General features: G+C 34.5%; 1 protein-coding gene and 2 long non-coding RNA genes across 3 annotated transcripts; 1 reads left to right on the forward strand and 2 right to left on the reverse strand.

Annotated features, from left to right (window-relative positions):
• Window positions 1-218: 218 nt before the first annotated feature.
• On the forward strand, window positions 219-2,666 carry LOC108208215 (high affinity nitrate transporter 2.4). Its single transcript, XM_017378719.2, has 3 exons — window positions 219-1,252; window positions 1,347-1,462; window positions 1,643-2,666. The coding sequence occupies exons 1-3, from the start codon at window positions 443-445 to the stop codon at window positions 2,307-2,309; spliced, it is 1,593 nt and encodes a 530-aa protein (XP_017234208.2). The 5' UTR covers window positions 219-442; the 3' UTR covers window positions 2,310-2,666.
• Window positions 2,667-17,013: 14,347 nt separating this feature from the next.
• Window positions 17,014-20,315, reverse strand: LOC135150648 (uncharacterized). The gene is made up of 3 exons (XR_010288856.1): window positions 19,906-20,315; window positions 18,275-18,470; window positions 17,014-17,302 (listed from the first exon to the last, which is right to left on the reverse strand). It is a non-coding gene; the product is annotated as an uncharacterized LOC135150648 (long non-coding RNA).
• A 2,297-nt stretch (window positions 20,316-22,612) lies between these two features.
• Window positions 22,613-25,914, reverse strand: LOC135150649 (uncharacterized). The gene is made up of 3 exons (XR_010288857.1): window positions 25,505-25,914; window positions 23,874-24,069; window positions 22,613-22,901 (listed from the first exon to the last, which is right to left on the reverse strand). It is a non-coding gene; the product is annotated as an uncharacterized LOC135150649 (long non-coding RNA).
• Window positions 25,915-27,180: the final 1,266 nt, after the last annotated feature.

The following is a 27,180-nucleotide window of genomic DNA, read 5'->3' on the forward strand; positions in this document are numbered from 1 at the left end:
TGAACTTTCAGACTCTGTGAAAGGTCAAGGTTGACTTGTATCAGAAGAATTTTTTCTTCATCAACTTGAATATTATAGAAACAACAATATATTTGCATATTATATCTGTGACATCTTCAAGTATTAATTGTGTTATAATCATAATCAAACTACACACATTGTCGATTACAATCAAAACAAATGAATATATATACTGAACATTTTATCCTTTGAGATGCTTGATGAGGCTACTTATATTCATCATTTGACTTGGCAAACCAAATTATCAGAACTAAATGTTGCTTATTGCAGCCCTTGGTAAGATTCACTGGCTTATCATAATATCCAGAATGTCAACCATGAAAACTATATAAACAACAACATCCCAAGACATAGGCCAGAACATCATTTATTCAATACATTTACTTAAGGGTTGTGCATTAAACACTTGTACAAGGAAAAAATGGGTGAGATTGAAGGTTCCCCCGGGAGCTCAATGCATGGAGTCTCCGGAAGAGAGCCTGTTCTTGCTTTCTCAGTGGCATCACCAATAGTACCAACTGATCCAACAGCGAAATTTGATTTGCCAGTTGATTCTGAACACAAGGCCAAAGTGTTCAAGCTGTTTTCCTTTGCCAATCCTCACATGAGGACCTTTCATCTTTCTTGGATTTCCTTTTTTACCTGTTTCGTGTCCACGTTTGCTGCTGCTCCACTAGTCCCCATCATTCGTGATAATCTCAACCTGACAAAAGGGGATGTTGGCAATGCTGGAGTCGCTTCAGTGTCTGGAAGTATTTTCTCTAGGCTTGTAATGGGAGCAGTTTGTGATCTTTTGGGACCGCGATATGGCTGTGCATTTGTCATCATGCTTACAGCCCCAACTGTGTTTTGTATGTCCTTTGTGGCAGACGCCAGCGGCTACATTGCGGTCAGGTTTATGATTGGCTTCTCCCTCGCGACATTCGTGACTTGTCAGTATTGGATGAGCACCATGTTCAATGGTAAGATTATAGGCACTGTGAATGGTACTGCAGCCGGATGGGGGAATATGGGAGGAGGAGCCACTCAGCTGATCATGCCTCTTCTTTATGACCTAATCCAACGTTTTGGAGCTACTCCATTCACTGCCTGGAGGATTGCCTTTTTTATCCCTGGTTGGCTTCACGTGATCATGGGGATCTTGGTGTTAACACTTGGTCAAGACTTGCCTGATGGCAACCTTGGCGCTTTACAGAAGAAGGGTGATGTTTCAAAAGATAAATTTTCCAAGGTTTGTTCAGTAAAACACTTTATCTCCTTAGGTAATTCTACTTTTGAGTAATAGATTAATTGACATACTTACTTCTGTTCATTTGTGCATCCAGGTGTTCTGGTATGCTGTCACCAACTACAGAACATGGATATTTGTTCTTTTGTATGGATACTCCATGGGTGTGGAATTGTCTACAGACAATGTCATCGCTGAATACTTCTTCGACAGGTAGTTTTTATTTCTTTCCTTGCTTATTTTTTCTTGTATTTCTTGTCTGGTTTGTCAATAGGAATCACCTTAACCACTGGAGCAAAAATAATGCCTAACAAATCTATTTAGTCGGTATATAATTCTAGAAAGTAGTTTGGCAAGAACCTATTTTCTGAATGTTGATCAATATTGTCACAGATTTGACCTTAAACTCCAAACTGCTGGGATAATTGCCGCTACATTTGGCATGGCTAATCTCCTGGCTCGCCCATTTGGTGGATATGCTTCGGATGTTGCTGCTCGAAGGTTTGGCATGAGGGGTAGGCTTTGGACTCTTTGGATCCTACAAACACTAGGAGGCGTATTCTGCATTCTACTTGGCCGCTCTAATTCACTTCCAATTGCTGTAACAATGATGATTATCTTTTCTGTGGGAGCACAAGCTGCCTGTGGAGCCACTTTTGGCATCATTCCTTTCATTTCACGTCGATCATTAGGTATTATATCCGGCATGACTGGTGCGGGAGGGAACTTTGGCTCTGGATTGACACAGCTTCTGTTCTTTACAAGCTCACAGATATCGACAGCAATGGGCTTAACATACATGGGAATTATGATTGTAGCATGCACCATGCCTGTGACATTGGTTCACTTTCCTCAATGGGGTAGCATGTTTCTACCACCTTCAAGAGACGTTGTTAAAGGTAGTGAAGAACATTACTACGTTTCTGAGTGGACTGAAGATGAGAAGCAGCAGGGTATGCATCAGGGGAGTGTTAAATTTGCAGAGAACAGCAGGTCAGAGCGTGGCCGTCGTGTGGCCTCTGCACCGACGCCTCCATATGCTACCCCCAACCATGCTTGACGGCGTGTGGGAGAGTTACAACACAAACTTTTATTTAACTGCAATTTCAAAGTACAAAATTTGATTTTATAGTTCAATATACAATTTAATGAAAGATTTTAGTGCCCCTCATACAGATGTAGCCAGTGGATTTTAGTGCATATATATCATGTTGGTCTAGAGCTACTTGTTTCATTGTTGAGTGATATCATCCTCATCATCGAGGACGATTTGCACCTAGTTAGACCAAAATCTTTCCTTCTTCAAAGCACTTCCTTGATTAGCATTACCAAGGTTTACATCCCTCTTCTTAATTTCCGAAATGAGCTGTTTTTGTATAAAATCTAGACCATCTTTCTTAGCAACATCCTTGACATTTTTCCATAAGTATGTTTGGGCCAAATAATTATCGACTTATTTATCGTGGAAGTCCTTTGTACGAATAAAAGTCCTTTGTACAGTTCTTCACTTGCTTGCATTGTTTTGCTTCAACATTCAAAGCAACTGAATCCATCTTGCTTGACTTTCTGATCTTTCTTTGTTGAATTTCCAAGTCACGAGTTTTTAATCTACCATATAATTCATCATCAAACACTTCATTCAAATCAATGCTGTCCCTTATGTTGTTGTTTTCGAATCCTAGTCTTTTGTAAGTGCCCTCATATATTTGGTGTTGGAATCTTAATTTGAATATTCTCTTCCAAGAGCCAATTCATTCAAAGGATTCACAAACATATCGCAAACAAAGTTAACAGATTCATTTGGTGTTGCTTCAAAATCCTCATATTCTAGAGTTAGAACAAATCTTCTGTTCTTTATTCCCTTTGTTCCTTGACAAGCAATCACCATATTTGATATGACTACAACACCAGTCTTCTCTTATTTGGTGTAATCAGCCTTTTCTTTGATCACATTATTCTACGTTCCTTCTTTACATCAAAGTTATTTCTGGAACTAGCCTCTTTAAAACATAAATAGGCCCCATAGTCACCAAACACTTAGATGATGCCCAAAATAACAGAGTTGGAGAAAATGGCTCAAAATACCAGTAGCCGGATAATCTAGCGTTTTCAATTTTGGAAGAAAACGCTAGATCGTGTAGCGTTATTCTATATTAACCCCTTATTTTAACCCTAACAGAATATTATACGAATTAGCGTTCTATTCTTTTAATCCTAACAAACGCCAGACGATGTAGCGTTTTTTATGGATATCTAATACACTACACGATGTAGCGTTGATAATTGGTGTTCAGGCCACTTTTTTGGATTGTGATATTCTGGACATTAGTGTTGGATATTGTGATAATGAGGGCCAACGCCACCCCTTGGAACACAAGGACCCTGGTGAATTCTTTGAAGATAGTCAAAATAAGTGGCTTCTAAAAATATCAAACACTACGACTTTCCAAATTCAATACTTATGCTTCTTTGAGATATTGATACCTTCATACTTAAATAAACAATTGGGTTGAAATACAATTGTAGAAGGTGTTTGAATACAATTTGGGTGGAGATGATTTTCAAAAATGAAGGGAGAAGAGAATGTGTTGGTTATTTATTTATGGGCTTGGCTAAACTCGGCCCTGATTATTAGAAAATTAGTGTGTATGCAGGGGGCTTCAATATTATTTATGGGATGAAATCAATTAATACTTGTCATATAAAATATGGCAAAGAAAAAAAAATTATGTTCTCACATTTTTTTTGCAAAAAAAATAATATTTATCATAAATTTAAAATTTAGAAGATAAATCAAAAGTGGATGTACAGTTAAACCTCAATTAATATCCGATAAAGTAATAACCTCGCTTAAGTAATAAATTTTGTCGGCCCCAACTTGGGCCAATGTCGTAAAGTAATATTTAATATTTTCGCTAAAAGCATAAGATAATAAAAATATAGAAATTCATTAAAGGCCCAGGTAATATTTAAAGTAATAATTCATGAATTATATATATATATATATATATATATATATATATATATATATATATATATATAAGGATAGAATCAGATAAAAACTTTTTTAAATTACAAAGTTACAAACTTTTTTTTTTGAATTTTTTTTATTCTTCCAACCTGTTAATCCTTAGTTATAGAAAGTATTTATGTTCAAAATTATTGAAAATACGTCACAATTTTAAAAATAACGCATAGATAAATCGTGCATTCAACACATTTGTAACCGGGGTTCAACATTGGGTGTAGAACTTTAGTTATCATTGTGTTGAATATATTTATAGAGATGTTTAAACTATACCTCTGGGGTTTGGGTAGAGTCTAGAAATATAAATATTAGTTATATAGGTTTAACTTAGTTTTTACATTGAAAAATTAGTTTATGTACTTATCCAACACAATTTTAATCGATGTTCAACAAAATATCTTAAAAAATGTTAAACTCAAGTTATATATGTTGATACTCTCAAGGTTTTGATGATCACACTGCCAGCAAGCTAATAGCATAAAATTGGTGCTTGTTAGCGAGCTATCAATGATATATGCATGTGCTAACAGCTTGATAAGTTTCAGTGTTATGTTTAACTGTCAGCAAGCTTACAGGTTATTATTCAGGCTTATCAGCAAGCTCACAGCGTGAACAGAATAACAAATGGATAAGGATTGAAGTCGAAAAGCAAGGAGATTTATTAGGAATCGATTTGTAAGGACTTTAATATTTATATATGACTTATATAAATATTAGAGCTCAGTTTTTAAATCAGTATTTCAAACAAAAACGATTTCCTAACTTATAGGAGTGTTTATCTCTATTTCGATCTTATCTCTAAAACTTCTCCTATTTGATTTCAAATTATGGTTTTATACATAAACGTTTTACTGAGATATTTACAACGTCTCTACACCTTTTACTCAGTAAAGATACATCGTTCAAACGTTCATTATTCAAGCAAATTAAACGTGAGGTTGTTGGGCCAAGAACGTTGGATAGTTTGTTGAGTTATGACCGTTTGGAATGATGGTATATAAACTTGAGTGTGGTTTCCGTTTTGGGTAGAGAACAAGAACACACTTCAAGCTTCTGAAATACAACACACTTTCATTGCAAAATCTCTACTTGAGCTCTAGTGCTTATATTTGATTATATATCTATATTGAGTTCATAGTTTCGGTTGTATTACACTTATTCATTGTATTGTTCAAGGTGTAATGTTTTGTTGCTGTGTATCCAGCTTGTGAAACAAGGGAACAAGGGAACTAGTTAGCTAGAAGAATATACTTGGGAAGTATAGGTCTTGGTAGGCTTTTGGTTCGTGGTTCAGGGGTTTCAGCAGGCTGATAACAGGAACAAGGGAGAAAGGGAGTTATATTATTGAATCTTGTAATCGTTGATATTATTGATTAATAATATAATCTCTTACCAGTTGGTAGGGGACCAGGACGTAGATCATTAGGGTTAGGGGTCGAACCTGGCTAAAATTCTTGGTGTTGCTAGCATACTGCTTTACTTTATCTGCATTGCATTTATCTTATTAGCAGGCTAACAGTTTACTCTGAAAATTAACAGCAGGCTGTCGTTGACAGATTAATTATTCGGTAACTTATAAAAATCGGGTATATTAGCCATAACACCTATTCACCCCCCCTCTAGGTGTGTAATTTCAATTGGTATCAGAGCTGTGTTTGTACTAATACTTCTGTAACAGGAATAGTATCGATCGATATGGCTGACAACTTTCAGGGAAAGTCCGATTTTAGAGCTCCCCTCCTCACGGGTTCTGACAACTACAACTGGTGGAAAGGCCAAATGGAGGCTCATCTGTCCAGAGATCCCCTAATGCAAAGAGTTGTGCAAAGAGGTCCTTATGAATATCGTGATAGCGATGGCAAAGTCAAGGACGTTGATGTTCTCACAGCGGACGAGCTATCAAAGGTTGCTGCCAATGGAAAAGCAAGGAGTACATTAATCAATGGGCTGAATCAAGCTGAATATGACAAGGTCTCTTCTCTCAAATCTGCAAAAGAAATTTGGGATGCATTGGAGACATATCACGAAGGCTCAAAGGCATTAAAGAAAGTCAAGCTTGGAAAGCTTATGAAAGAATTTGGAAGCTTTGCTATCAAGAAGGGAGAATCCATTCGAGAAAGCCAAGCTAGATTCCAAGTCACTCTCAACAGTCTTGAAAGACTCGGCAAAAAGATTCCTCAATCGGAAATCAACATGAATATTCTAAATGCTGTTCCATTCGAATATGGTGCCAAGGTCACAGCATTGGAGTCAGCTCTTAACATTGATACTATGGATCACCTGGCTATTTTTGCTGAGTTGGAACAATTTGAAGCTAAGATTGAAGCTAACAGCTCAGAAAGCAGCAAGCTGCCAACAGAGAAAATGAAGAATCTTGCACTCCACTCTACTGTCAGCAAGCTGGAATCAGATGAGGAAACAGAATCAGATGAGGATCTAGCTCTTATGTCCAGAAAAATCAAGAGAATGATCGAAAAGAAGAATAAGATGAAAAGAGAAAAGGGCAAAGCTTTTGGTGCAAAGAAAGATTCAAAAGATGATGCATGCTTCAAATGTGGCAAGAAAGGACATTTCAAAAGGGATTGCTACAAGCTGAAAAACAAGTCTAAGCCGCCTAAACAGCAAGCTGATTACAAGAACAAAAAGAAATCAAAGGCACTTCTCACATGGAGTGATGATGAAGATGAGTCAGCTTCTGATGTTTCAAGTGATGAGATGGTTAACTTGGCTCTTGTTGGTCTCGATGGTTCAATAGAGACAACTGATTCAGATTCAGAGACTAATAGTGAGGTACATTCTATTAATTCTGAATTACATTCTATTGATACAACATCTTGTGAACTAACCATGCAGGATAAGAGTTGTCTATCAATTATGGAACTCATTGATCTAAAGAATGAGAACTATGAGCTCGAGAAAGAAAATGTACATTTGAAGAAAGTCATAGGTGATTTCTTGAATGAAAAGAGTACCAAGGCAAGCAGTGGAATCATTGCTACTCTCAAGGAACAAATCTCACAACTTGAAGGGAACAACATGCAAATCCAAAGAAGGAATGATACACTCATGAAAGAACTCAGCTCGCTGATAGCAGATCTTAAATCTAAGGATGCTAGCTTAGAGGCATTCGAGTTAAGCAAATCTCAAAGCTTAGCCGAAATCTCTATTCAAGCTGAAAAGATCAAATCATTGGAGCAAGAAGTCAAAGATCTTCAGAAAGCCATGGGAAAGTTTGTTCAAGGAGAAGAAAGTCTCAAATCTATAATGAAACAAGCTAAAGGTTCTCATGATAAAGGAGGCATTGGTGCAGCTTCTACATCCACATCATCAATGAGATATGAAGGGAAAAATGGCATTCCATACAATTATGCCATGCCTTGGGTGACTTGTCACAAGTGTGGAAAGAAGGGCCATCTTGCTAATAATTGTCCAATGAAGAATACTCAATCAGCAAGCTGGAAAAGGAAGTCAGCTCACAGGCAGTATGCTGACAACAGAAACAGACAGAAGACAGCTCCAGGACAGAATGCTGATAAGACCAGCAGAACATGGAAGAAGAGTTCTAAAGTGATCCAAATGTGGATCAAGAAATCTGATCTTAATGTTTTGTCTTATCAACTAACACTGTTGGACCCAACAAAATATGGGTACCAAAACGTTGAGTTGTTTGTGTTTGTTTTGTAGGTTTGTCTCGTGTCTAAAGTAAAGCCAAATCAATGGATATTGGATAGTGGATGCACTAGGCACATGAGTGGAGACAAATCTCAGTTTCTAAGCTTGAAGATGAAGAAGGGTGGCCGTGTCACAATTGGTGATAGCAAAACTCTTCCTATTCTTGGCAAAGGAACTATAGGTAATAGTATCATTTCTATTAACAAGGTACAATATGTCAAAGGTCTTACTTATAACTTGCTTAGTATAAGTCAGTTATTTGATGATGGTCATATTGTTAACTTTGGTAAGGATGAATGTACTATACTTGTTGGTGCTAACAAAACTCCTCTAGTTGCAAAACGAGAAGGAAATATATATGTTTTGAACTTTGAAGAACAGGAGGCAGGTGTTTGTTTAGCAGCTGTGGATAACAATCCAGAAATTTGGCATAGAAGGCTTGGACATGCTCATATGGATCATCTCAGCAAGCTGTCAGCAAAGAAGCTTGTTCGAGGACTACCAAAGCTTAAGTATGTCAAGATGGAGACATGTTCTGCTTGTCAATTAGGAAAGCAAACAAGGACTCCACATAAGGCAAAGAAAATGGTATCTACTTCTAAACCTTTAGAGCTTCTTCACTTGGATCTCTTTGGTCCCGAAGCTTATAAGAGTATTGGAGGTATTCGAAGTGATCATGGTGGGGAATTCCAAAAAGACTTCATTACTTATTGTGAAGAAAGAGGAATCTCACATGAGTTCTCAGCACCTCGTACACCTCAGCAAAATGGAGTTGTAGAGCGTAAGAACAGGTCCTTACAAGAAACAGCTAGGACATTGCTGCAGGAGAGCAAGCTGCCAAGAAGTTTCTGGGCAGAAGCTGTCAACACAGCATGCTATGTTCTTAACAGAGTGCTTATCAGGCCAATTCTCAACAAGACTCCTTATGAATTGCTAAGGAAAAAGAAGCCTAACATCAGCTATTTCAAGGTTTTTGGATCTAAATGCTTCGTACTCAAAACCATTGATAGGGATGGTAAATTCGACTCTAAATCTTATGAAGCTATATTTTTGGGTTATTCTTTAACAAGTCGTGCTTATAGAGTGTATAATCTTGCTAAACATACTGTTGAAGAGTCTATTGATGTTTCATTTCAAGAGTCTACTGATGATCTTGCAAGGGATGAGGAAGAATGTGCAGGTACAGGTACTAGCAGCAAGCTGACAGTGAAGGAAACTGGAAATCAGCAAGCTGACAAGTCAACTGCCACAACTTCAGAAGGCAATAAAGCTACTGAATCCACTCCATCTCTTGAAGAAAGTTTGGATAAGATGTCTAAGCTCACATTGGATGAATCCAGAGGTCAAACTTCATCAGCAAGCCAAAATGTTGTTGATCAGACTCCTCCTAGGCAGACTACAAGGAATGCAGAGGTCATAGCTCAACATAATCTACCAAAGTCAACTAGAACAGTGAAGAATCATCCTCCTCAGTTGATCATTGGAGATAAATCAGCTGGAATCAAGACAAGAAAAGCTCAAGCCAACATTTGTGCTTATGCTGCCTTCATAGCTCAAGAGGAACCAAAGAATGTTCAAGAAGCTTTACAAGATGAAAATTGGATCATGGCAATGCAAGAAGAACTCAACCAATTCGAAAGATGTGATGTTTGGGAACTTGTAGATCCACCAGAGGATGCTTCAATTGTTGGAACAAAATGGGTATTCAAGAATAAAGTTGATGAATTTGGTACAATCACTCGGAACAAAGCTAGACTTGTTGCACAAGGGTACAATCAGCAAGAAGGAATTGATTTTGATCAAACTTATGCTCCGGTTGCAAGATTGGAATCTATTAGGATGCTCTTATCATTTGCATGCTACAAGAAGTTCAAGCTACATCAAATGGACGTCAAAAGTGCATTCTTAAATGGATATCTCAAGGAAGAAGTCTATGTCAAGCAACCACCAGGATTCGAGGATGAAAAATATCCCAACCGTGTCTACAAGCTCAAGAAGGCACTATATGGGTTAAGGCAAGCACCTCGATCATGGTATGAAAGGTTAAGTGAATTTTTGATCAAAAATGGTTTCATTAGAGGTAAAATTGATCCTACTTTGTTTACTATCTTCAAAGGTCAAGATATATTAGTTGTTCAAATATATGTAGATGATATTATATTTGGATCTACTAATGATTCTTTATGTAAGTGGTTTTCAAAGTGCATGCATAGTGAGTTTGACATGAGCATGATGGGAGAGCCTAATTATTTCTTGGGACTCCAAATTAAGCAAACTCCAGAAGGAATTTATGTGCATCAATCCAAGTATATCAAGAATCTACTCAAAAGATTTGGATATGAGAATATCAAGGCGAAATCAACACCAATGAGCGTTGTCAGCAAGCTGACAGCAGATGAAAATGGTAAAGATGTTGATATTCGAATGTATAGAGGTATGATTGGTAGTTTACTTTATCTTACAGCCTCTAGACCTGATATTATGTATAGTGTTTGTGTTTGTGCTAGATTTCAAGCAAAACCAAAGGATTCTCACTTACAAGCTGTTAAAAGAATATTTAAATATTTAAGTGGAACAATTACTTTGGGCTTATTCTATCCTATCACAAATGCTTTTGATCTTGTTGGGTATAGTGATGCAGATTATGCAGGTAGTCAAACTGATAGAAAAAGTACAAGTGGTGTTTGTGCATTTTTGGGTCAAAGCTTAGTTTCTTGGTTAAGCAAGAAGCAAACTTCAGTTGCTCTATCTACGGCTGAGGGGGAGTATTTAGCAGCTGGTAGCTGTTGCTCTCAAATGCTATGGATGAGACAACAATTGAAGGACTTTGGAATCAAATGCAAGCAAACTCCAATCTTTTGTGACAACACAAGTACAATCAACATTTCAGAAAATCCAGTCAATCATTCAAGGACAAAGCATATTGATGTTCGACATCATTTTCTGAGAGACAATGTTGCAAAGGGTGCTGTCAAGCTAATTTTTGTGGCTACAGCAGACCAATTAGCTGACATCTTCACAAAACCTCTTCCTGAAGAACGCTATGTCGTGCTGAGAAGGGAATTGGGTATGTGTGATGTGCAGTCAGCAGGCTCTTAAACATAGTCCGGGTACTATCAGCTTACTACTAGCATCTTATATAATTTTTATTTATTTTGCATGCCGGTCAGTTTAAGTGTTAATTTGAAATCTGTGCTCATAAATGATATTACCGTTATGTGCTTAGACTGATGAATTTTTGTGTTGAATTTTGATACGTGACTTTGTGCTTATCTGTGTAATTTATGATAAGTTTAAAATTCAAAATTAGTTTCATGGATATATATATGTGATAAGTGATAAGTGCTGTTAACTATTTTGAGTTATTCGGTTTCTAGTCGATAAACATGAATTATTTTAGGAATTTTAGTTCGTTTAATTTTATTCCTAAAACTACTCCCCTGATAATCGTTAAAAGAGTTTTGAAATACATACTCTCTCCACGCCTCTTCAACTACATATACAACCCTCCCCGAGACGCTAGGGTTTTAAACCATTTTCTCAGAAAAGCTTTCGTAATCACAATAGCAACTATCGGTTTACGGGTCGCAATGAGGAAGAAGACAAGGGCGAACTTGAAGGCTCACACTCCTCAGCCATCTTCTATTTCTCAGAAGCGCAAGCTAATTGATGAGGACGATGAAGAGTTCGTGACGGTTGAGAGCGGTGATGAACTTTCTGGTGTTAATCGCGATGAGATTGGGGTTGAGTCAACTCAGAAAAAGCCTAAATCGGAGATGTTGGCTGTTCGAGGGCTTGCAGGCCGAAAGGTCATCTTGGGTAAGCCTCTCTCTGGAAAAACTTTTTACTTTTGCGGTGTTGTTAAGTTGTTTGAGGATTTAGGTTTTCAATCGTTCTTGGTTGATTTACCTAAGATATGTTATCCTGCTTTGGTTCGAGAGTTTTATGCTAATCTTCAACTAGTTGGGTTGGATCAGTATGTTTCTTTTGTTTCGGATGTAAAGATCTGTTTGTCTTCGATGTTCTTGGGTGCGATTTTAAAAATTCCACCATCTACTGTGTCTATTCATACTAAGAGAGGTCCTAAGGATGTCGAGGGTTTTTCTCACAACGACCAGTTGAAATTGATCACTGGGTCTGAGAATGTTTCTGATACTATGTTTCCTTCCACTACACAACTACTTCCTCTTGCTCAAGCCCTTTTTAAGCTGTCAATTGAAAATGTTAGTCCTAGGCTTGGTACAAGGTCTAATCTGTCTTCGCAAGATATTGTGGTTGTTTCTATGATCATGGCAGGTCGAAAGTTTGATTTGCCAGATTTGATTCTTAAAAACATGTTGGATGCAGTTGAGGGTAAATCTTCTGGGGGTTTACCGTATGGGTTACTTTTAACCAGGGTTTTTGAATGGTTTGGAGTGTCATTTGTTGATGAGGACACTATTTCTGCTAAAGAATTTTTGGATGTAAAATTTTTGACTCAGTCGAATTTGAAGTTAGACAAGGATGGGAATTTGGTTGTTGTTGAAATTCCTCCACCTCCACCTCCTGCACAATCTGTTAATGTTGTTGATTTGGGAATCTCTGCTCAAGAGATTCGGGAATATATGGATGAGCTTCGAGCAAATCACAAGGAGGTGATGGATGGCCAGAAGCAGTTATCTGAGAAGATGGTCGAGTTGAATTCTCAGTTTGCTTTCTGGAAGGATATGATGTTTGGGGCTAGAACGTCTACTGCTTCAGAGAAATGCAGTTCGGGAAGCTTTGCTTATGAGCTCTGCAAAAGGATGTATGGCTCCGGAGGTTCATCTGATGTGAAGGCTACTTTCACTTCAGAGGATGATGCTACTGATAGCCCACGGCCGAGAACAGCTATGGATGCTTTGAAGGAGGCTGCTGGAACGGACTCCAAGTATGCTGCTGCAGGGGAAGAAATGCTAGCTCGGAATGTAATTGCTGCAGAGCTTGCCAAGAAATTTGGACTGGAGAAGGATGCTCAGGACAAGGCTGAAACTTGATTTTCTCACCTTTTTTAATGATTAAGGGGGAGGAAATTAGGAAATTAATAATACTTTACTTAAGTTTGTTTAATCTGCTTAAGTACATTGGCCCTAAGTTTTATTTGTTTTAAGACTAAGTTGTTCTGTGCTGATTTGAATTTGCTGGTCTCAGGTGGTTTATCCTGAGTTAACTTGGTTTGTTTTGTTTGGATAATATTTTGGATACCAGGTGGTTTATCCTGGTTAGGATTATTTGAAATATCTATGCAATTTGCTTTGATTAATTGTTTCTGTGTTAAATTTTGCATATCTGTGAATTAGATATATTTCTTAGATTATATTCTCTGTGATAATTGTGAAAGTTTAGTGATATTAGATTGCTATATTTAGGGGGAGTTTATTACTTTTCCTAAATATGGTGTAATCATCAAAAAGGGGGAGATTGATACTCTCAAGGTTTTGATGATCACACTGCCAGCAAGCTAATAGCATAAAATTGGTGCTTGTTAGCGAGCTATCAATGATATATGCATGTGCTAACAGCTTGATAAGTTTCAGTGTTATGTTTAACTGTCAGCAAGCTTACAGGTTATTATTCAGGCTTATCAGCAAGCTCACAGCGTGAACAGAATAACAAATGGATAAGGATTGAAGTAAAGCAAGGAGATTTATTAGGAATCAATTTGTAAGGACTTTAATATTTATATATGACTTATATAAATATTAGAGCTCAGTTTTTAAATCAGTATTTCAAACAAAAACGATTTCCTAACTTATAGGAGTGTTTATCTCTATTTCGATCTTATCTCTAAAACTTCTCCTATTTGATTTCAAATTATGGTTTTATACATAAACGTTTTACTGAGATATTTACAACGTCTCTACACCTTTTACTCAGTAAAGATACATCGTTCAAACGTTCATTATTCAAGCAAATTAAACGTGAGGTTGTTGGGCCAAGAACGTTGGATAGTTTGTTGAGTTATGACCGTTTGGAATGATGGTATATAAACTTGAGTGTGGTTTCCGTTTTGGGTAGAGAACAAGAACACACTTCAAGCTTCTGAAATACAACACACTTTCATTGCAAAATCTCTACTTGAGCTCTAGTGCTTATATTTGATTATATATCTATATTGAGTTCATAGTTTCGGTTGTATTACACTTATTCATTGTATTGTTCAAGGTGTAATGTTTTGTTGCTGTGTATCCAGCTTGTGAAACAAGGGAACTAGTTAGCTAGAAGAATATACTTGGGAAGTATAGGTCTTGGTAGGCTTTTGGTTCGTGGTTCAGGGGTTTCAGCAGGCTGATAACAGGAACAAGGGAGAAAGGGAGTTATATTATTGAATCTTGTAATCGTTGATATTATTGATTAATAATATAATCTCTTACCAGTTGGTAGGGGACCAGGACGTAGATCATTAGGGTTAGGGGTCGAACCTGGCTAAAATTCTTGGTGTTGCTAGCATACTGCTTTACTTTATCTGCATTGCATTTATCTTATTAGCAGGCTAACAGTTTACTCTGAAAATTAACAGCAGGCTGTCGTTGACAGATTAATTATTCGGTAACTTATAAAAATCGGGTATATTAGCCATAACACCTATTCACCCCCCCCTCTAGGTGTGTAATTTCATATGTGTTGAACAAAAAAAGTTTGTAAGTTTGTCAGTTTGAACCAGAACACTACCATATATATATATATATATATATATATATATATATAGGGGTGGGTTCTGGTACAAACTCACAAACATACAAACTTTATGCGTTCAACACATATATAATTTGAGTTCAACATTTTTTTAACATATTTTGTTGAACATCGATTAAAATTGTGTTGGAGAAGTACATAAACTAATTTTTCAATGTAAGAACTAAGTTAAACGTGTTGTATAACTAATATTTATGTTTCTATACCCTACCCAAACCCCAGCGGTATAGTTTAAGCATCTTTATAGATATATTCAACACAATGATAATTAGTGTTCTACACCCGATGTTGAACCCCAGTTATAAATGTGTTGAATGTACGATTTATTTATACGTTATTTTTAAAAATTGTGATGTTTCTTCAAGAATTTTCAACATGGATACTTTCGATAACTAAGGATTAACACGATCGAAGAATAAAAAAAAGTTTGTAAGTATGTAACTTAAAAAAGTTTTTATTTAGTCCTATCCCTATATATATATATATATATATATATATATATATATATATATATATATATATATATATATATATATATAGGGAATTGCTCAAAACAGAACACTCTTAAAAGAAGAACAAAGAAGAACACTTTGGAATCGAACATAGAATCTTATCTAAAACTTGAATTAAATTCTAACTTTAAGCTAATTAACCATTTATTATGAATGATAATAGTATCCAGCATGCTTAACAACAATTATGGATTAAAAATAACATGATTCTATATGATATTAATCATGTAAAGAATATATACATGATTCTATTCTGATTCTGTTTTGGATTCTGTTCTGGATTCTATAATATTTCATATTAATAATTTGGATAGAATTGGATGTTAGATTTCATATATTAAGTTTAGTTAGTGCTTAATTATGTAATTATTATCATAACAAATCATTTTTTATGAAAGAAAAAGTGTTATGATATATAGTGTTCTGTGTTGTTCTTTTTTTAAAGTGTTCTGTGTGGAGTGCAACCATATATATATATAGGGATAGGATCAAATAAAAACTCTTTTAAGTTACAAACTTACAAACTTTTTTTTATTCTCCCATCGTGTTAATCTTTAGTTATAGAAAGTATTCATGTTGAAAATTCTTGAAAAAAATCACAATTTTTAAAAATAACCCATAAATAAATCGCGCATTCAACACATATGTAACTGGGGTTCAACATCGGGTGTAGAACACTAATTATCATTATGTTGAATATATCTATAAAGATACTTAAACTATACCTCTGGGGTTTGGGTGGGGTTTAGAAACATAAATATTAGTTATATAATATGTTTAACTTAGTTCTTACATTCAAAAATTAGTTTATGTAGTTCTTCAACACAATTTTAATCGATGTTCAACAAAATATGTTAAAAAAAATGTTGAACTCAAATTATATATGTGTTGAACGCCGAAAGTTTGAAAGTTTGTAAGTTTGTACGAGAACCCACCCCTATATATATATATATATATATATATATATATATATATATATATATATATATATATATATATATATATATATATATATATATATATATATATATATATATATATATATATATATATATATATATATATATATATATATATATATATATATATATATATATAGGCCAACATTCCAGAGAGGGACTCCTTATATGGAGTTACATAGTGCGCCACTATAAATCATCAATTTTATTATAAATTTTGTTATAGAATACATATAAAACGTGATTCTAATATAGAATACTATTAAATATATCTATTTTAAGTAATTTAACACTTAAAATTTGACAAAAAAAAGTATATTTTCGAAACTGATTCTACAACAGAATAATTCTGGATGATTATTATTCTGTTATAGAATCATGTTGAGATATTGCATAATTTTAGATGATCTTTGGAATAAAAAAATTGTATAACTTCGTTTTCGGTTTAACAATCAAAATTTGCAATTATATTTCATAAAAAATATAATAGAATATATATTATGTGTATATTTATAATGGTGTGCTACATAACTCCATATAAGAGGGTATGCTATGGAGTGCTACCCTATATATATATAGGGTTGCACTCCACACAGAACACTATCATAACACTTTTTCTTTCATAAAAAATGATTTGTTAAGGTTATAATTACATAGTTAAGTAGTAATTAAACTTGATATATGAATTCTAACATCCAAACTTGTGACATCCCTCAGATCCGGGGGTCTGGATCTGGTGCCACTAAAAGAAAAACAATTGAAAACCAGTATTTTTTTTTCTAAAGAAAGTAAAAACAAGTATTTCAAACCTGGATATTAAAAAAATTGATTTACACTTTTGAAACATGTATTGTTGAAAAACTAATAAAAATCAAAGAATTGAAAACCTAAAAGCTTTAATAAAAGATTTAAAAGAACAAAGTTTAACCCCCTTTAAAAGAGGATCGCAAACAGGCTATAGTATTGAAATCAGAAAAATAAAACTAATAAATTCTATTACATGTTTTTACAACTAAATCAAATTTAGTCAACTCCAATTACCACTAGTCCCACAGACTCGATCTTGATTACTCTTCCTGACCATCAGGTTGAAACTTAATCACTTGCAATCCTCGCCTAGCCTTACTCTTACGCTTAGCATAAATAGGCGAACCATCTTTAACATTATCTGAAAGGGGTTAGAAGAAATAGCAAGAATGAGCAAAAGAATGCTCAGCAAGTATATAATATCCAAACCAACAATAAATCAAACAGTATGTAAAACCTGACAATGATATAAAGATAATGATACCAACACAATATGATTTAAACAAAACAGTTTCTCCTTTATGGAATTGGAACCAGATAAGACGCTACGAGCTAAGCTGGGTGATCAGCCCACGACATAGCTCCGAACCCGCATATTCAATACGAGTTCTCAAATATAAAGGATCCTAGGCACACTTTGGCCTTTAATAATTCAATTGGGACCGGCGCCTCGGTCATAAAACATTTTCATCCAATTCCCTTTCGAAAACAGATAAATCAAATCATTTTTCATTTTAAAACCAAGGTTCAAAATCTGTAAGCAACAATGGTTCTCAACCAAATATTCATTTCAACACCTTAGCATTAGAGTTCTACTAATTAAGTATTCTTTATCAAGGGTATAGGTTACTGAATCAAGTGTATCAATGTATTTTATAATAATGGCAGGGTAGGTTGTATGATGATAACTAAGGTCTTTCAAGAAATGGGGTTTCTTTTATGGGTCAGAAACAAACAAGTGAACTTGTTTTAGTTTATAAGCAAGAACACAATTTGTTGTAGTTAAGAGAGAGGTAAGAAAACAAGATTCTAAGCTCAATATTAAGTAACTGGCAGTTGAAGAAGATAAGGATGACAATTAAGTTGATACATTTTCAAAATATAAGTGACAAAGGGTATTCCATTTCATACTTGGACGCCCCCCCTATCAAGCAAGAAAGAAGCGGCGGCTTTCATCGTTGATGAACACATGCGCTAATAAGGGGTGATTCCAGAATACTAGTTAATTAGTAGAAGTCTAATTCTATGAGGAGTTTTGCAATATTCAAAGCATAACAAAAGCATTGCAGGAGAAAAATCTTTTAAAGAGAAAGTAGGTTGGATATATACTTGCCTTTAACTCCGGTGTCTATCTCAAATTTCTATTAACACTATGTAGTGCCATATCATTCCTTTCAGCTAGCTTCTGACAAGATTCTATCAATAGCAAATCTCTGCCTAACTTCAACTTGCAACACTACCTTGGCTATTTCTGAATATCCATTTCAATCACTTCTCGATCCATGCCACGATCAACATCTCGTTCAACTCTATACGATAATAAAACAGTATTTCAGTCGTCAAATCCGACTGATTAACTAACTCCAAAAGGCATTAAGACCTATATATAACTACCCTTCGCATATACATACCACGTAGCCAGATAAACACATAGCACATAGTTGAACAATTAACTTTTATAGATATTAAAAGTCAATATTGATAAGTTAACATATAACATGTTTCAGTTAACCATGTCACCTTATTCTAATCTATTTAATATCCTTTAACAAGTAAAACATATATAGTTTCTAACGAAAATTCGACAGCACTTCCTCTATTTATCGGACTATCCACCTGTTTTCTTATATTATTCAACAAGTAACCAGCTCAATCCAACTCAATAAACCAATAAGTACGGGACCAATATCAGTTAAAACACAATATCACAGTATGCACACTCACATCGCTAGATTTGAAATCATATATCACTGTTAGACATGATTAACACTGATCAACCAAGTATAACCTCCTCCTATGCACTAATCAAAGAAAGAAAACTAGAACAAATAGTTCAAACAGCCCTCACTCTATGATTTTTAATAAATTGAAAATTTATCTTTTTAATACAAAATTTTTATGAGACACTCCTAAACATTATTCCAATCTACTATAAAAATTTCAGAAGCAAATTCCATGTTTAAGAGAGTAAAACAGGGCCTGCAAGTCAAGAACCTGAATCTGTCCTGCAGAACCAGCCCCACGCTAAGAATTTTAATAAATAGAAAAATTGGTCTGTTTGTATAAAATTTTAATGACATATTCCAGACACTAACATCTAACTCCAGTAAAAATTTCAGAATTAAACACCAAGTATAAGGCCTCCAAACAGAGTCTGCAATCAGTACAACAGACCCTGTCGAGGAACTCTGCGCACGAAGCACCTCTTTGATCATAACTTTTAACTCAATTATGATTATAATCTAATTCTTTCGCAGGTGTAATCTACACTCCAAATTGTAACTTGTCACCAAAATTCATTGAAATATAACATTCTTAAGACAACTAAATGTTTGTACCAAAATAGTAGAAAATGGTAGCCACTCGAGAACCAATCTGCACCTATACAACTCAATCGCTTATAACTTTTAATACATTTAGCAAAACATAGTAATTCTTTTTCATACTTAATCTAAACTTCAAGAAACATAAAATCACCGAGAAATCAAGCATATCATACGAACTAAACAATTCCAAAACAGAGATTCAAAACAAGACAGCACTGCTACGGAAGCTTGACAACAATTGACTCAATTCTAATGCCACAACTCAAACTAATCAAAACCCATATAACTACATATCTTTATATGTGTAATCTGATTCGAATTAAAAAAAAATACTAATTCACAGCTTTAGACATCACACAAGCAGGTCTGTACATATACATACACACAAAACCAATAAAGGAGACAATTCAAAATATACCCAATTAGAATAACCAGAGGTGTAGGTGGGTTGTGGCCAATAGAGTTAATTGACCGGAGAACTGAAGTATAAGGCTGGCTTCGAGGGCCACTGTGCAGCGACTGGAGATGTGGTAGGAGGCTAGGAGCGGAGGATGGCAGCTACGGAGAAATCCGGCGGCGGCAGGACAACCCGACAAAGCACGGTGCCGGGAAACGAAGCAGCGGGTACAAAGGTGAAAGATGGAAGCGGGTGAGTGTTCAGAGAGAGAGAGAGAGACGCGAGAGATTGAGGGATAGCAAGGGATTGAGGGAGATTGAGAAACAGTGACGAGAGAGAATTGATGAGAGACGAGGGTTTTAGAGTCTGTAAATTAGGGAAGAAAGATGTACGTGGCAGTAGAATAGAAAGGATACATGACCACGCGGCTTAATTATAACCTGCCATCTATTATTTTATATATTGACTAATCAACTATCAAATACCCGCTTTTAACTGATTTACGGAGATAAATCACAGCAAAATTTCTCCCGACAACTACCGAAATATTTTTATAAATCCCGAAATATCATAAAACTAATCAAATAAAAGTTTCGGGATTTATAGAGCATTTTCAAAATTTGTACAAATTTCTGAAATTAGTTGTGTTTAGGAAATATTTAAAAATCATACCTTTATAAAAATAATATATTTAATACTTTAAAACTCCTTAAAATATTTATAATCATTTTCAAGTAATTAAAAGAATTTTTCAAATCATTTTTATTTTCTTAGAAATTCATTTTTTTGTAATCCATTTTTAAGTAAATCATAAATATTTATAAAACAACACAGCAGTTACTAACAAATATACACACAAGCATAAATCACATCCAGATAATAAAGTTAAATCATGGAACAAGTAATTCACATATTTTACATGGTATTCAATTCAAAACAGACAACAAATTTCAATACCCTAATGAACCGGAAAAATAATTTAAACAAATACTTTTAAAATTTATTAAACTAGAATAAAATATTAGATTTTTATTCCACATTTTCTGAAGAATCACAAATAAACTAACAAAATAAATTTCCAAAGATCCGGGTCGTCACAATCTACCCCCCTTAAAAGGATTCCGTCCTCGGAATCAGCGAGAAGCAAACTAAAGCGTATGATCTCTATATCCGTCATACTTTTTCTTTCTTCTATAAATTTTTTGTTGATCGCCTCCGTATACCCGCATTGTCATCCGTTTTCATCCCTGGTGCTTCATACTACAAAGTCTTAATTCATGTTGGCAACTTGGTTGGCATACCTCCAAAGTCTTAGAGATAACAAGAATCTTGAAGATTTAAAAGTATGACTGATTTCCTATATCGAAGCAAATGTCACGTGACTGTGGTCATATGATTATGAGTTTGTTGAATAAATCTTATTTGAATGAGAGAATAACTGAGAGACCAATATGATCTAAAGAACTCGGTGTTGCGTGTCTATATTACGACACTACTAAAGGTAGTTAACCTTCTTGTAATGTACAACACACACAAGTGATGGCGTCCCATCCAACTCCTATCACACAGACAGGTAGTCCTTGTGTCCCCTATAAGTAGGGTTGTTCACCTCAGTTAGAGTAGAGAATATGAAAGCGTTTGAAATTATTAAAATTGAATAGATTCTAATGATGTTACAGTAAGCACAAGTATCATTCGAGAACTCAAGTTAAAGGTAAAAATATATTCTTTATCAAATATCTTTGTGAAAGTGATGTCAGAACAAATCATTGATGGGGAAGGAAATCAATATAATTAACAATGAGGAAGGTATTGCCAGGATTCTCACAGATGTCTTCTTGATCGATTCCTTTGATGACTCGTTCTGATTCCAGTGATTCTTCTTGACGTTCTAGTGATCACTTGCATATATTATCGTTGACTCGTAATAGCCTCTGCAGATCCCATCATTGATATCGTTGTCGATCAGAAGTCTTATCCAAATTTATACAATCATCACCATAGAGCGTTGACGTCTTAACTCACTCATAACTACTAGATCGAGTAATCTAACACGAATTCTATGTAGCTCCAACGCTCACTACTGAACTATATACAAAGTTTTAAACTCGAACCTGGTAACACCTATATTCTTTCACCAATTCCATATATCTCTGATAAGAATCAAAAGGTGACTCTCCAAATAATACTCAACACTTGGAGGATACTATAAAGAATACATTAGACTGTGTTAGAAACACTAGTCCAACCTCAAGTGGTTCTAATTTCAAAGTTCTTATAATAGTCTAACTCTGATCCTCTCTATATGACTTACTAAATTAGTCAATATACTAGGGCTAGAAGAACTAGAATTAGGAATTGTGATGTCTATAACTATAAACACTTAAACTTAATCATCTAGCTCCATTTTATTCTGCTTAGAAAGACTATCCCCAAATAGTCTTACGGTACCTCTATGTGAGGTTACACCACGTAATCCTTTTTATCAAACCTATTATTACAATCTACATTCTGATTTCAATAACTTATAACCTGTAGCTCTGATACCAACTGTGACATCCCTCAGATCCGGGGGTCTGGATCTGGTGCCACTAAAAGAAAAACAATTGAAAACCAGTATTTTTTTTTCTAAAGAAAGTAAAAACAAGTATTTCAAACCTGGATATTAAAAAAATTGATTTACACTTTTGAAACATGTATTGTTGAAAAACTAATAAAAATCAAAGAATTGAAAACCTAAAAGCTTTAATAAAAGATTTAAAAGAACAAAGTTTAACCACCTTTAAAAGAGGATCGCAAACAGGCTATAGTATTGAAATCAGAAAAATAAAACTAATAAATTCTATTACATGTTTTTACAACTAAATCAAATTTAGTCAACTCCAATTACCACTAGTCCCACAGACTCGATCTTGATTACTCTTCCTGACCATCAGGTTGAAACTTAATCACTTGCAATCCTCGCCTAGCCTTACTCTTACGCTTAGCATAAATAGGCGAACCATCTTTAACATTATCTGAAAGGGGTTAGAAGAAATAGCAAGAATGAGCAAAAGAATGCTCAGCAAGTATATAATATCCAAACCAACAATAAATCAAACAGTATGTAAAACCTGACAATGATATAAAGATAATGATACCAACACAATATGATTTAAACAAAACAGTTTCTCCTTTATGGAATTGGAACCAGATAAGACGCTACGAGCTAAGCTGGGTGATCAGCCCACGACATAGCTCCGAACCCGCATATTCAATACGAGTTCTCAAATATAAAGGATCCTAGGCACACTTTGGCCTTTAATAATTCAATTGGGACCGGCGCCTCGGTCATAAAACATTTTCATCCAATTCCCTTTCGAAAACAGATAAATCAAATCATTTTTCATTTTAAAACCAAGGTTCAAAATCTGTAAGCAACAATGGTTCTCAACCAAATATTCATTTCAACACCTTAGCATTAGAGTTCTACTAATTAAGTATTCTTTATCAAGGGTATAGGTTACTGAATCAAGTGTATCAATGTATTTTATAATAATGGCAGGGTAGGTTGTATGATGATAACTAAGGTCTTTCAAGAAATGGGGTTTCTTTTATGGGTCAGAAACAAACAAGTGAACTTGTTTTAGTTTATAAGCAAGAACACAATTTGTTGTAGTTAAGAGAGAGGTAAGAAAACAAGATTCTAAGCTCAATATTAAGTAACTGGCAGTTGAAGAAGATAAGGATGACAATTAAGTTGATACATTTTCAAAATATAAGTGACAAAGGGTATTCCATTTCATACTTGGACGCCCCCCCTATCAAGCAAGAAAGAAGCGGCGGCTTTCATCGTTGATGAACACATGCGCTAATAAGGGGTGATTCCAGAATACTAGTTAATTAGTAGAAGTCTAATTCTATGAGGAGTTTTGCAATATTCAAAGCATAACAAAAGCATTGCAGGAGAAAAATCTTTTAAAGAGAAAGTAGGTTGGATATATACTTGCCTTTAACTCCGGTGTCTATCTCAAATTTCTATTAACACTATGTAGTGCCATATCATTCCTTTCAGCTAGCTTCTGACAAGATTCTATCAATAGCAAATCTCTGCCTAACTTCAACTTGCAACACTACCTTGGCTATTTCTGAATATCCATTTCAATCACTTCTCGATCCATGCCACGATCAACATCTCGTTCAACTCTATACGATAATAAAACAGTATTTCAGTCGTCAAATCCGACTGATTAACTAACTCCAAAAGGCATTAAGACCTATATATAACTACCCTTCGCATATACATACCACGTAGCCAGATAAACACATAGCACATAGTTGAACAATTAACTTTTATAGATATTAAAAGTCAATATTGATAAGTTAACATATAACATGTTTCAGTTAACCATGTCACCTTATTCTAATCTATTTAATATCCTTTAACAAGTAAAACATATATAGTTTCTAACGAAAATTCGACAGCACTTCCTCTATTTATCGGACTATCCACCTGTTTTCTTATATTATTCAACAAGTAACCAGCTCAATCCAACTCAATAAACCAATAAGTACGGGACCAATATCAGTTAAAACACAATATCACAGTATGCACACTCACATCGCTAGATTTGAAATCATATATCACTGTTAGACATGATTAACACTGATCAACCAAGTATAACCTCCTCCTATGCACTAATCAAAGAAAGAAAACTAGAACAAATAGTTCAAACAGCCCTCACTCTATGATTTTTAATAAATTGAAAATTTATCTTTTTAATACAAAATTTTTATGAGACACTCCTAAACATTATTCCAATCTACTATAAAAATTTCAGAAGCAAATTCCATGTTTAAGAGAGTAAAACAGGGCCTGCAAGTCAAGAACCTGAATCTGTCCTGCAGAACCAGCCCCACGCTAAGAATTTTAATAAATAGAAAAATTGGTCTGTTTGTATAAAATTTTAATGACATATTCCAGACACTAACATCTAACTCCAGTAAAAATTTCAGAATTAAACACCAAGTATAAGGCCTCCAAACAGAGTCTGCAATCAGTACAACAGACCCTGTCGAGGAACTCTGCGCACGAAGCACCTCTTTGATCATAACTTTTAACTCAATTATGATTATAATCTAATTCTTTCGCAGGTGTAATCTACACTCCAAATTGTAACTTGTCACCAAAATTCATTGAAATATAACATTCTTAAGACAACTAAATGTTTGTACCAAAATAGTAGAAAATGGTAGCCACTCGAGAACCAATCTGCACCTATACAACTCAATCGCTTATAACTTTTAATACATTTAGCAAAACATAGTAATTCTTTTTCATACTTAATCTAAACTTCAAGAAACATAAAATCACCGAGAAATCAAGCATATCATACGAACTAAACAATTCCAAAACAGAGATTCAAAACAAGACAGCACTGCTACGGAAGCTTGACAACAATTGACTCAATTCTAATGCCACAACTCAAACTAATCAAAACCCATATAACTACATATCTTTATATGTGTAATCTGATTCGAATTAAAAAAAAATACTAATTCACAGCTTTAGACATCACACAAGCAGGTCTGTACATATACATACACACAAAACCAATAAAGGAGACAATTCAAAATATACCCAATTAGAATAACCAGAGGTGTAGGTGGGTTGTGGCCAATAGAGTTAATTGACCGGAGAACTGAAGTATAAGGCTGGCTTCGAGGGCCACTGTGCAGCGACTGGAGATGTGGTAGGAGGCTAGGAGCGGAGGATGGCAGCTACGGAGAAATCCGGCGGCGGCAGGACAACCCGACAAAGCACGGTGCCGGGAAACGAAGCAGCGGGTACAAAGGTGAAAGATGGAAGCGGGTGAGTGTTCAGAGAGAGAGAGAGAGACGCGAGAGATTGAGGGATAGCAAGGGATTGAGGGAGATTGAGAAACAGTGACGAGAGAGAATTGATGAGAGACGAGGGTTTTAGAGTCTGTAAATTAGGGAAGAAAGATGTACGTGGCAGTAGAATAGAAAGGATACATGACCACGCGGCTTAATTATAACCTGCCATCTATTATTTTATATATTGACTAATCAACTATCAAATACCCGCTTTTAACTGATTTACGGAGATAAATCACAGCAAAATTTCTCCCGACAACTACCGAAATATTTTTATAAATCCCGAAATATCATAAAACTAATCAAATAAAAGTTTCGGGATTTATAGAGCATTTTCAAAATTTGTACAAATTTCTGAAATTAGTTGTGTTTAGGAAATATTTAAAAATCATACCTTTATAAAAATAATATATTTAATACTTTAAAACTCCTTAAAATATTTATAATCATTTTCAAGTAATTAAAAGAATTTTTCAAATCATTTTTATTTTCTTAGAAATTCATTTTTTTGTAATCCATTTTTAAGTAAATCATAAATATTTATAAAACAACACAGCAGTTACTAACAAATATACACACAAGCATAAATCACATCCAGATAATAAAGTTAAATCATGGAACAAGTAATTCACATATTTTACATGGTATTCAATTCAAAACAGACAACAAATTTCAATACCCTAATGAACCGGAAAAATAATTTAAACAAATACTTTTAAAATTTATTAAACTAGAATAAAATATTAGATTTTTATTCCACATTTTCTGAAGAATCACAAATAAACTAACAAAATAAATTTCCAAAGATCCGGGTCGTCACAAAACTCATCCAAATTATTAATATGAAATATTATAGAATCCAGACTAGAATCAAGAATAGAATCCAAAATGGAATCATATAGATATATATATTTTGCACGATTATTATACATAGAATCATGTTATTTTTAATTTATATTTATTGATAAACATGGTGGATACTGTTTTTATTCATAATAAAACATTAATCACCCTAAAATTTGAATTTAATTCAAGTTTTTGATGAAATTCTACATTAGATTCTAAAATGTGTTGTGTTGTTCTTTTTTTAAGAGTGTTCTGTTTTGAGCAATGGCCTATATATATATAATGTATGTATATATATATATAATGTATATGAATTCAAAATTCAGTCCTTTTTAAAATATGAATCTATAGTGGCTTGTTTCTTCTTTCCACTAAGGCAAAAATTAACCTCATCCTTAACTTTATGTAAATGATAAATAACTCCGGTATGTTTTGCTCATGTAACATGTATACTCTATCTTGTGCATGCATGAATTTAGTTTTCACATATGATTAATTATTATAAAAGTAATTTTAAATCAAATACATTGCATTTGATTGATTCTTGTTTTTAAAAATAATGAATTATAATTT

Source organism: Daucus carota, chromosome 2 (genome assembly GCF_001625215.2).
Source record: "Daucus carota subsp. sativus chromosome 2, DH1 v3.0, whole genome shotgun sequence".
Taxonomy (NCBI): domain Eukaryota; kingdom Viridiplantae; phylum Streptophyta; class Magnoliopsida; order Apiales; family Apiaceae; genus Daucus; species Daucus carota.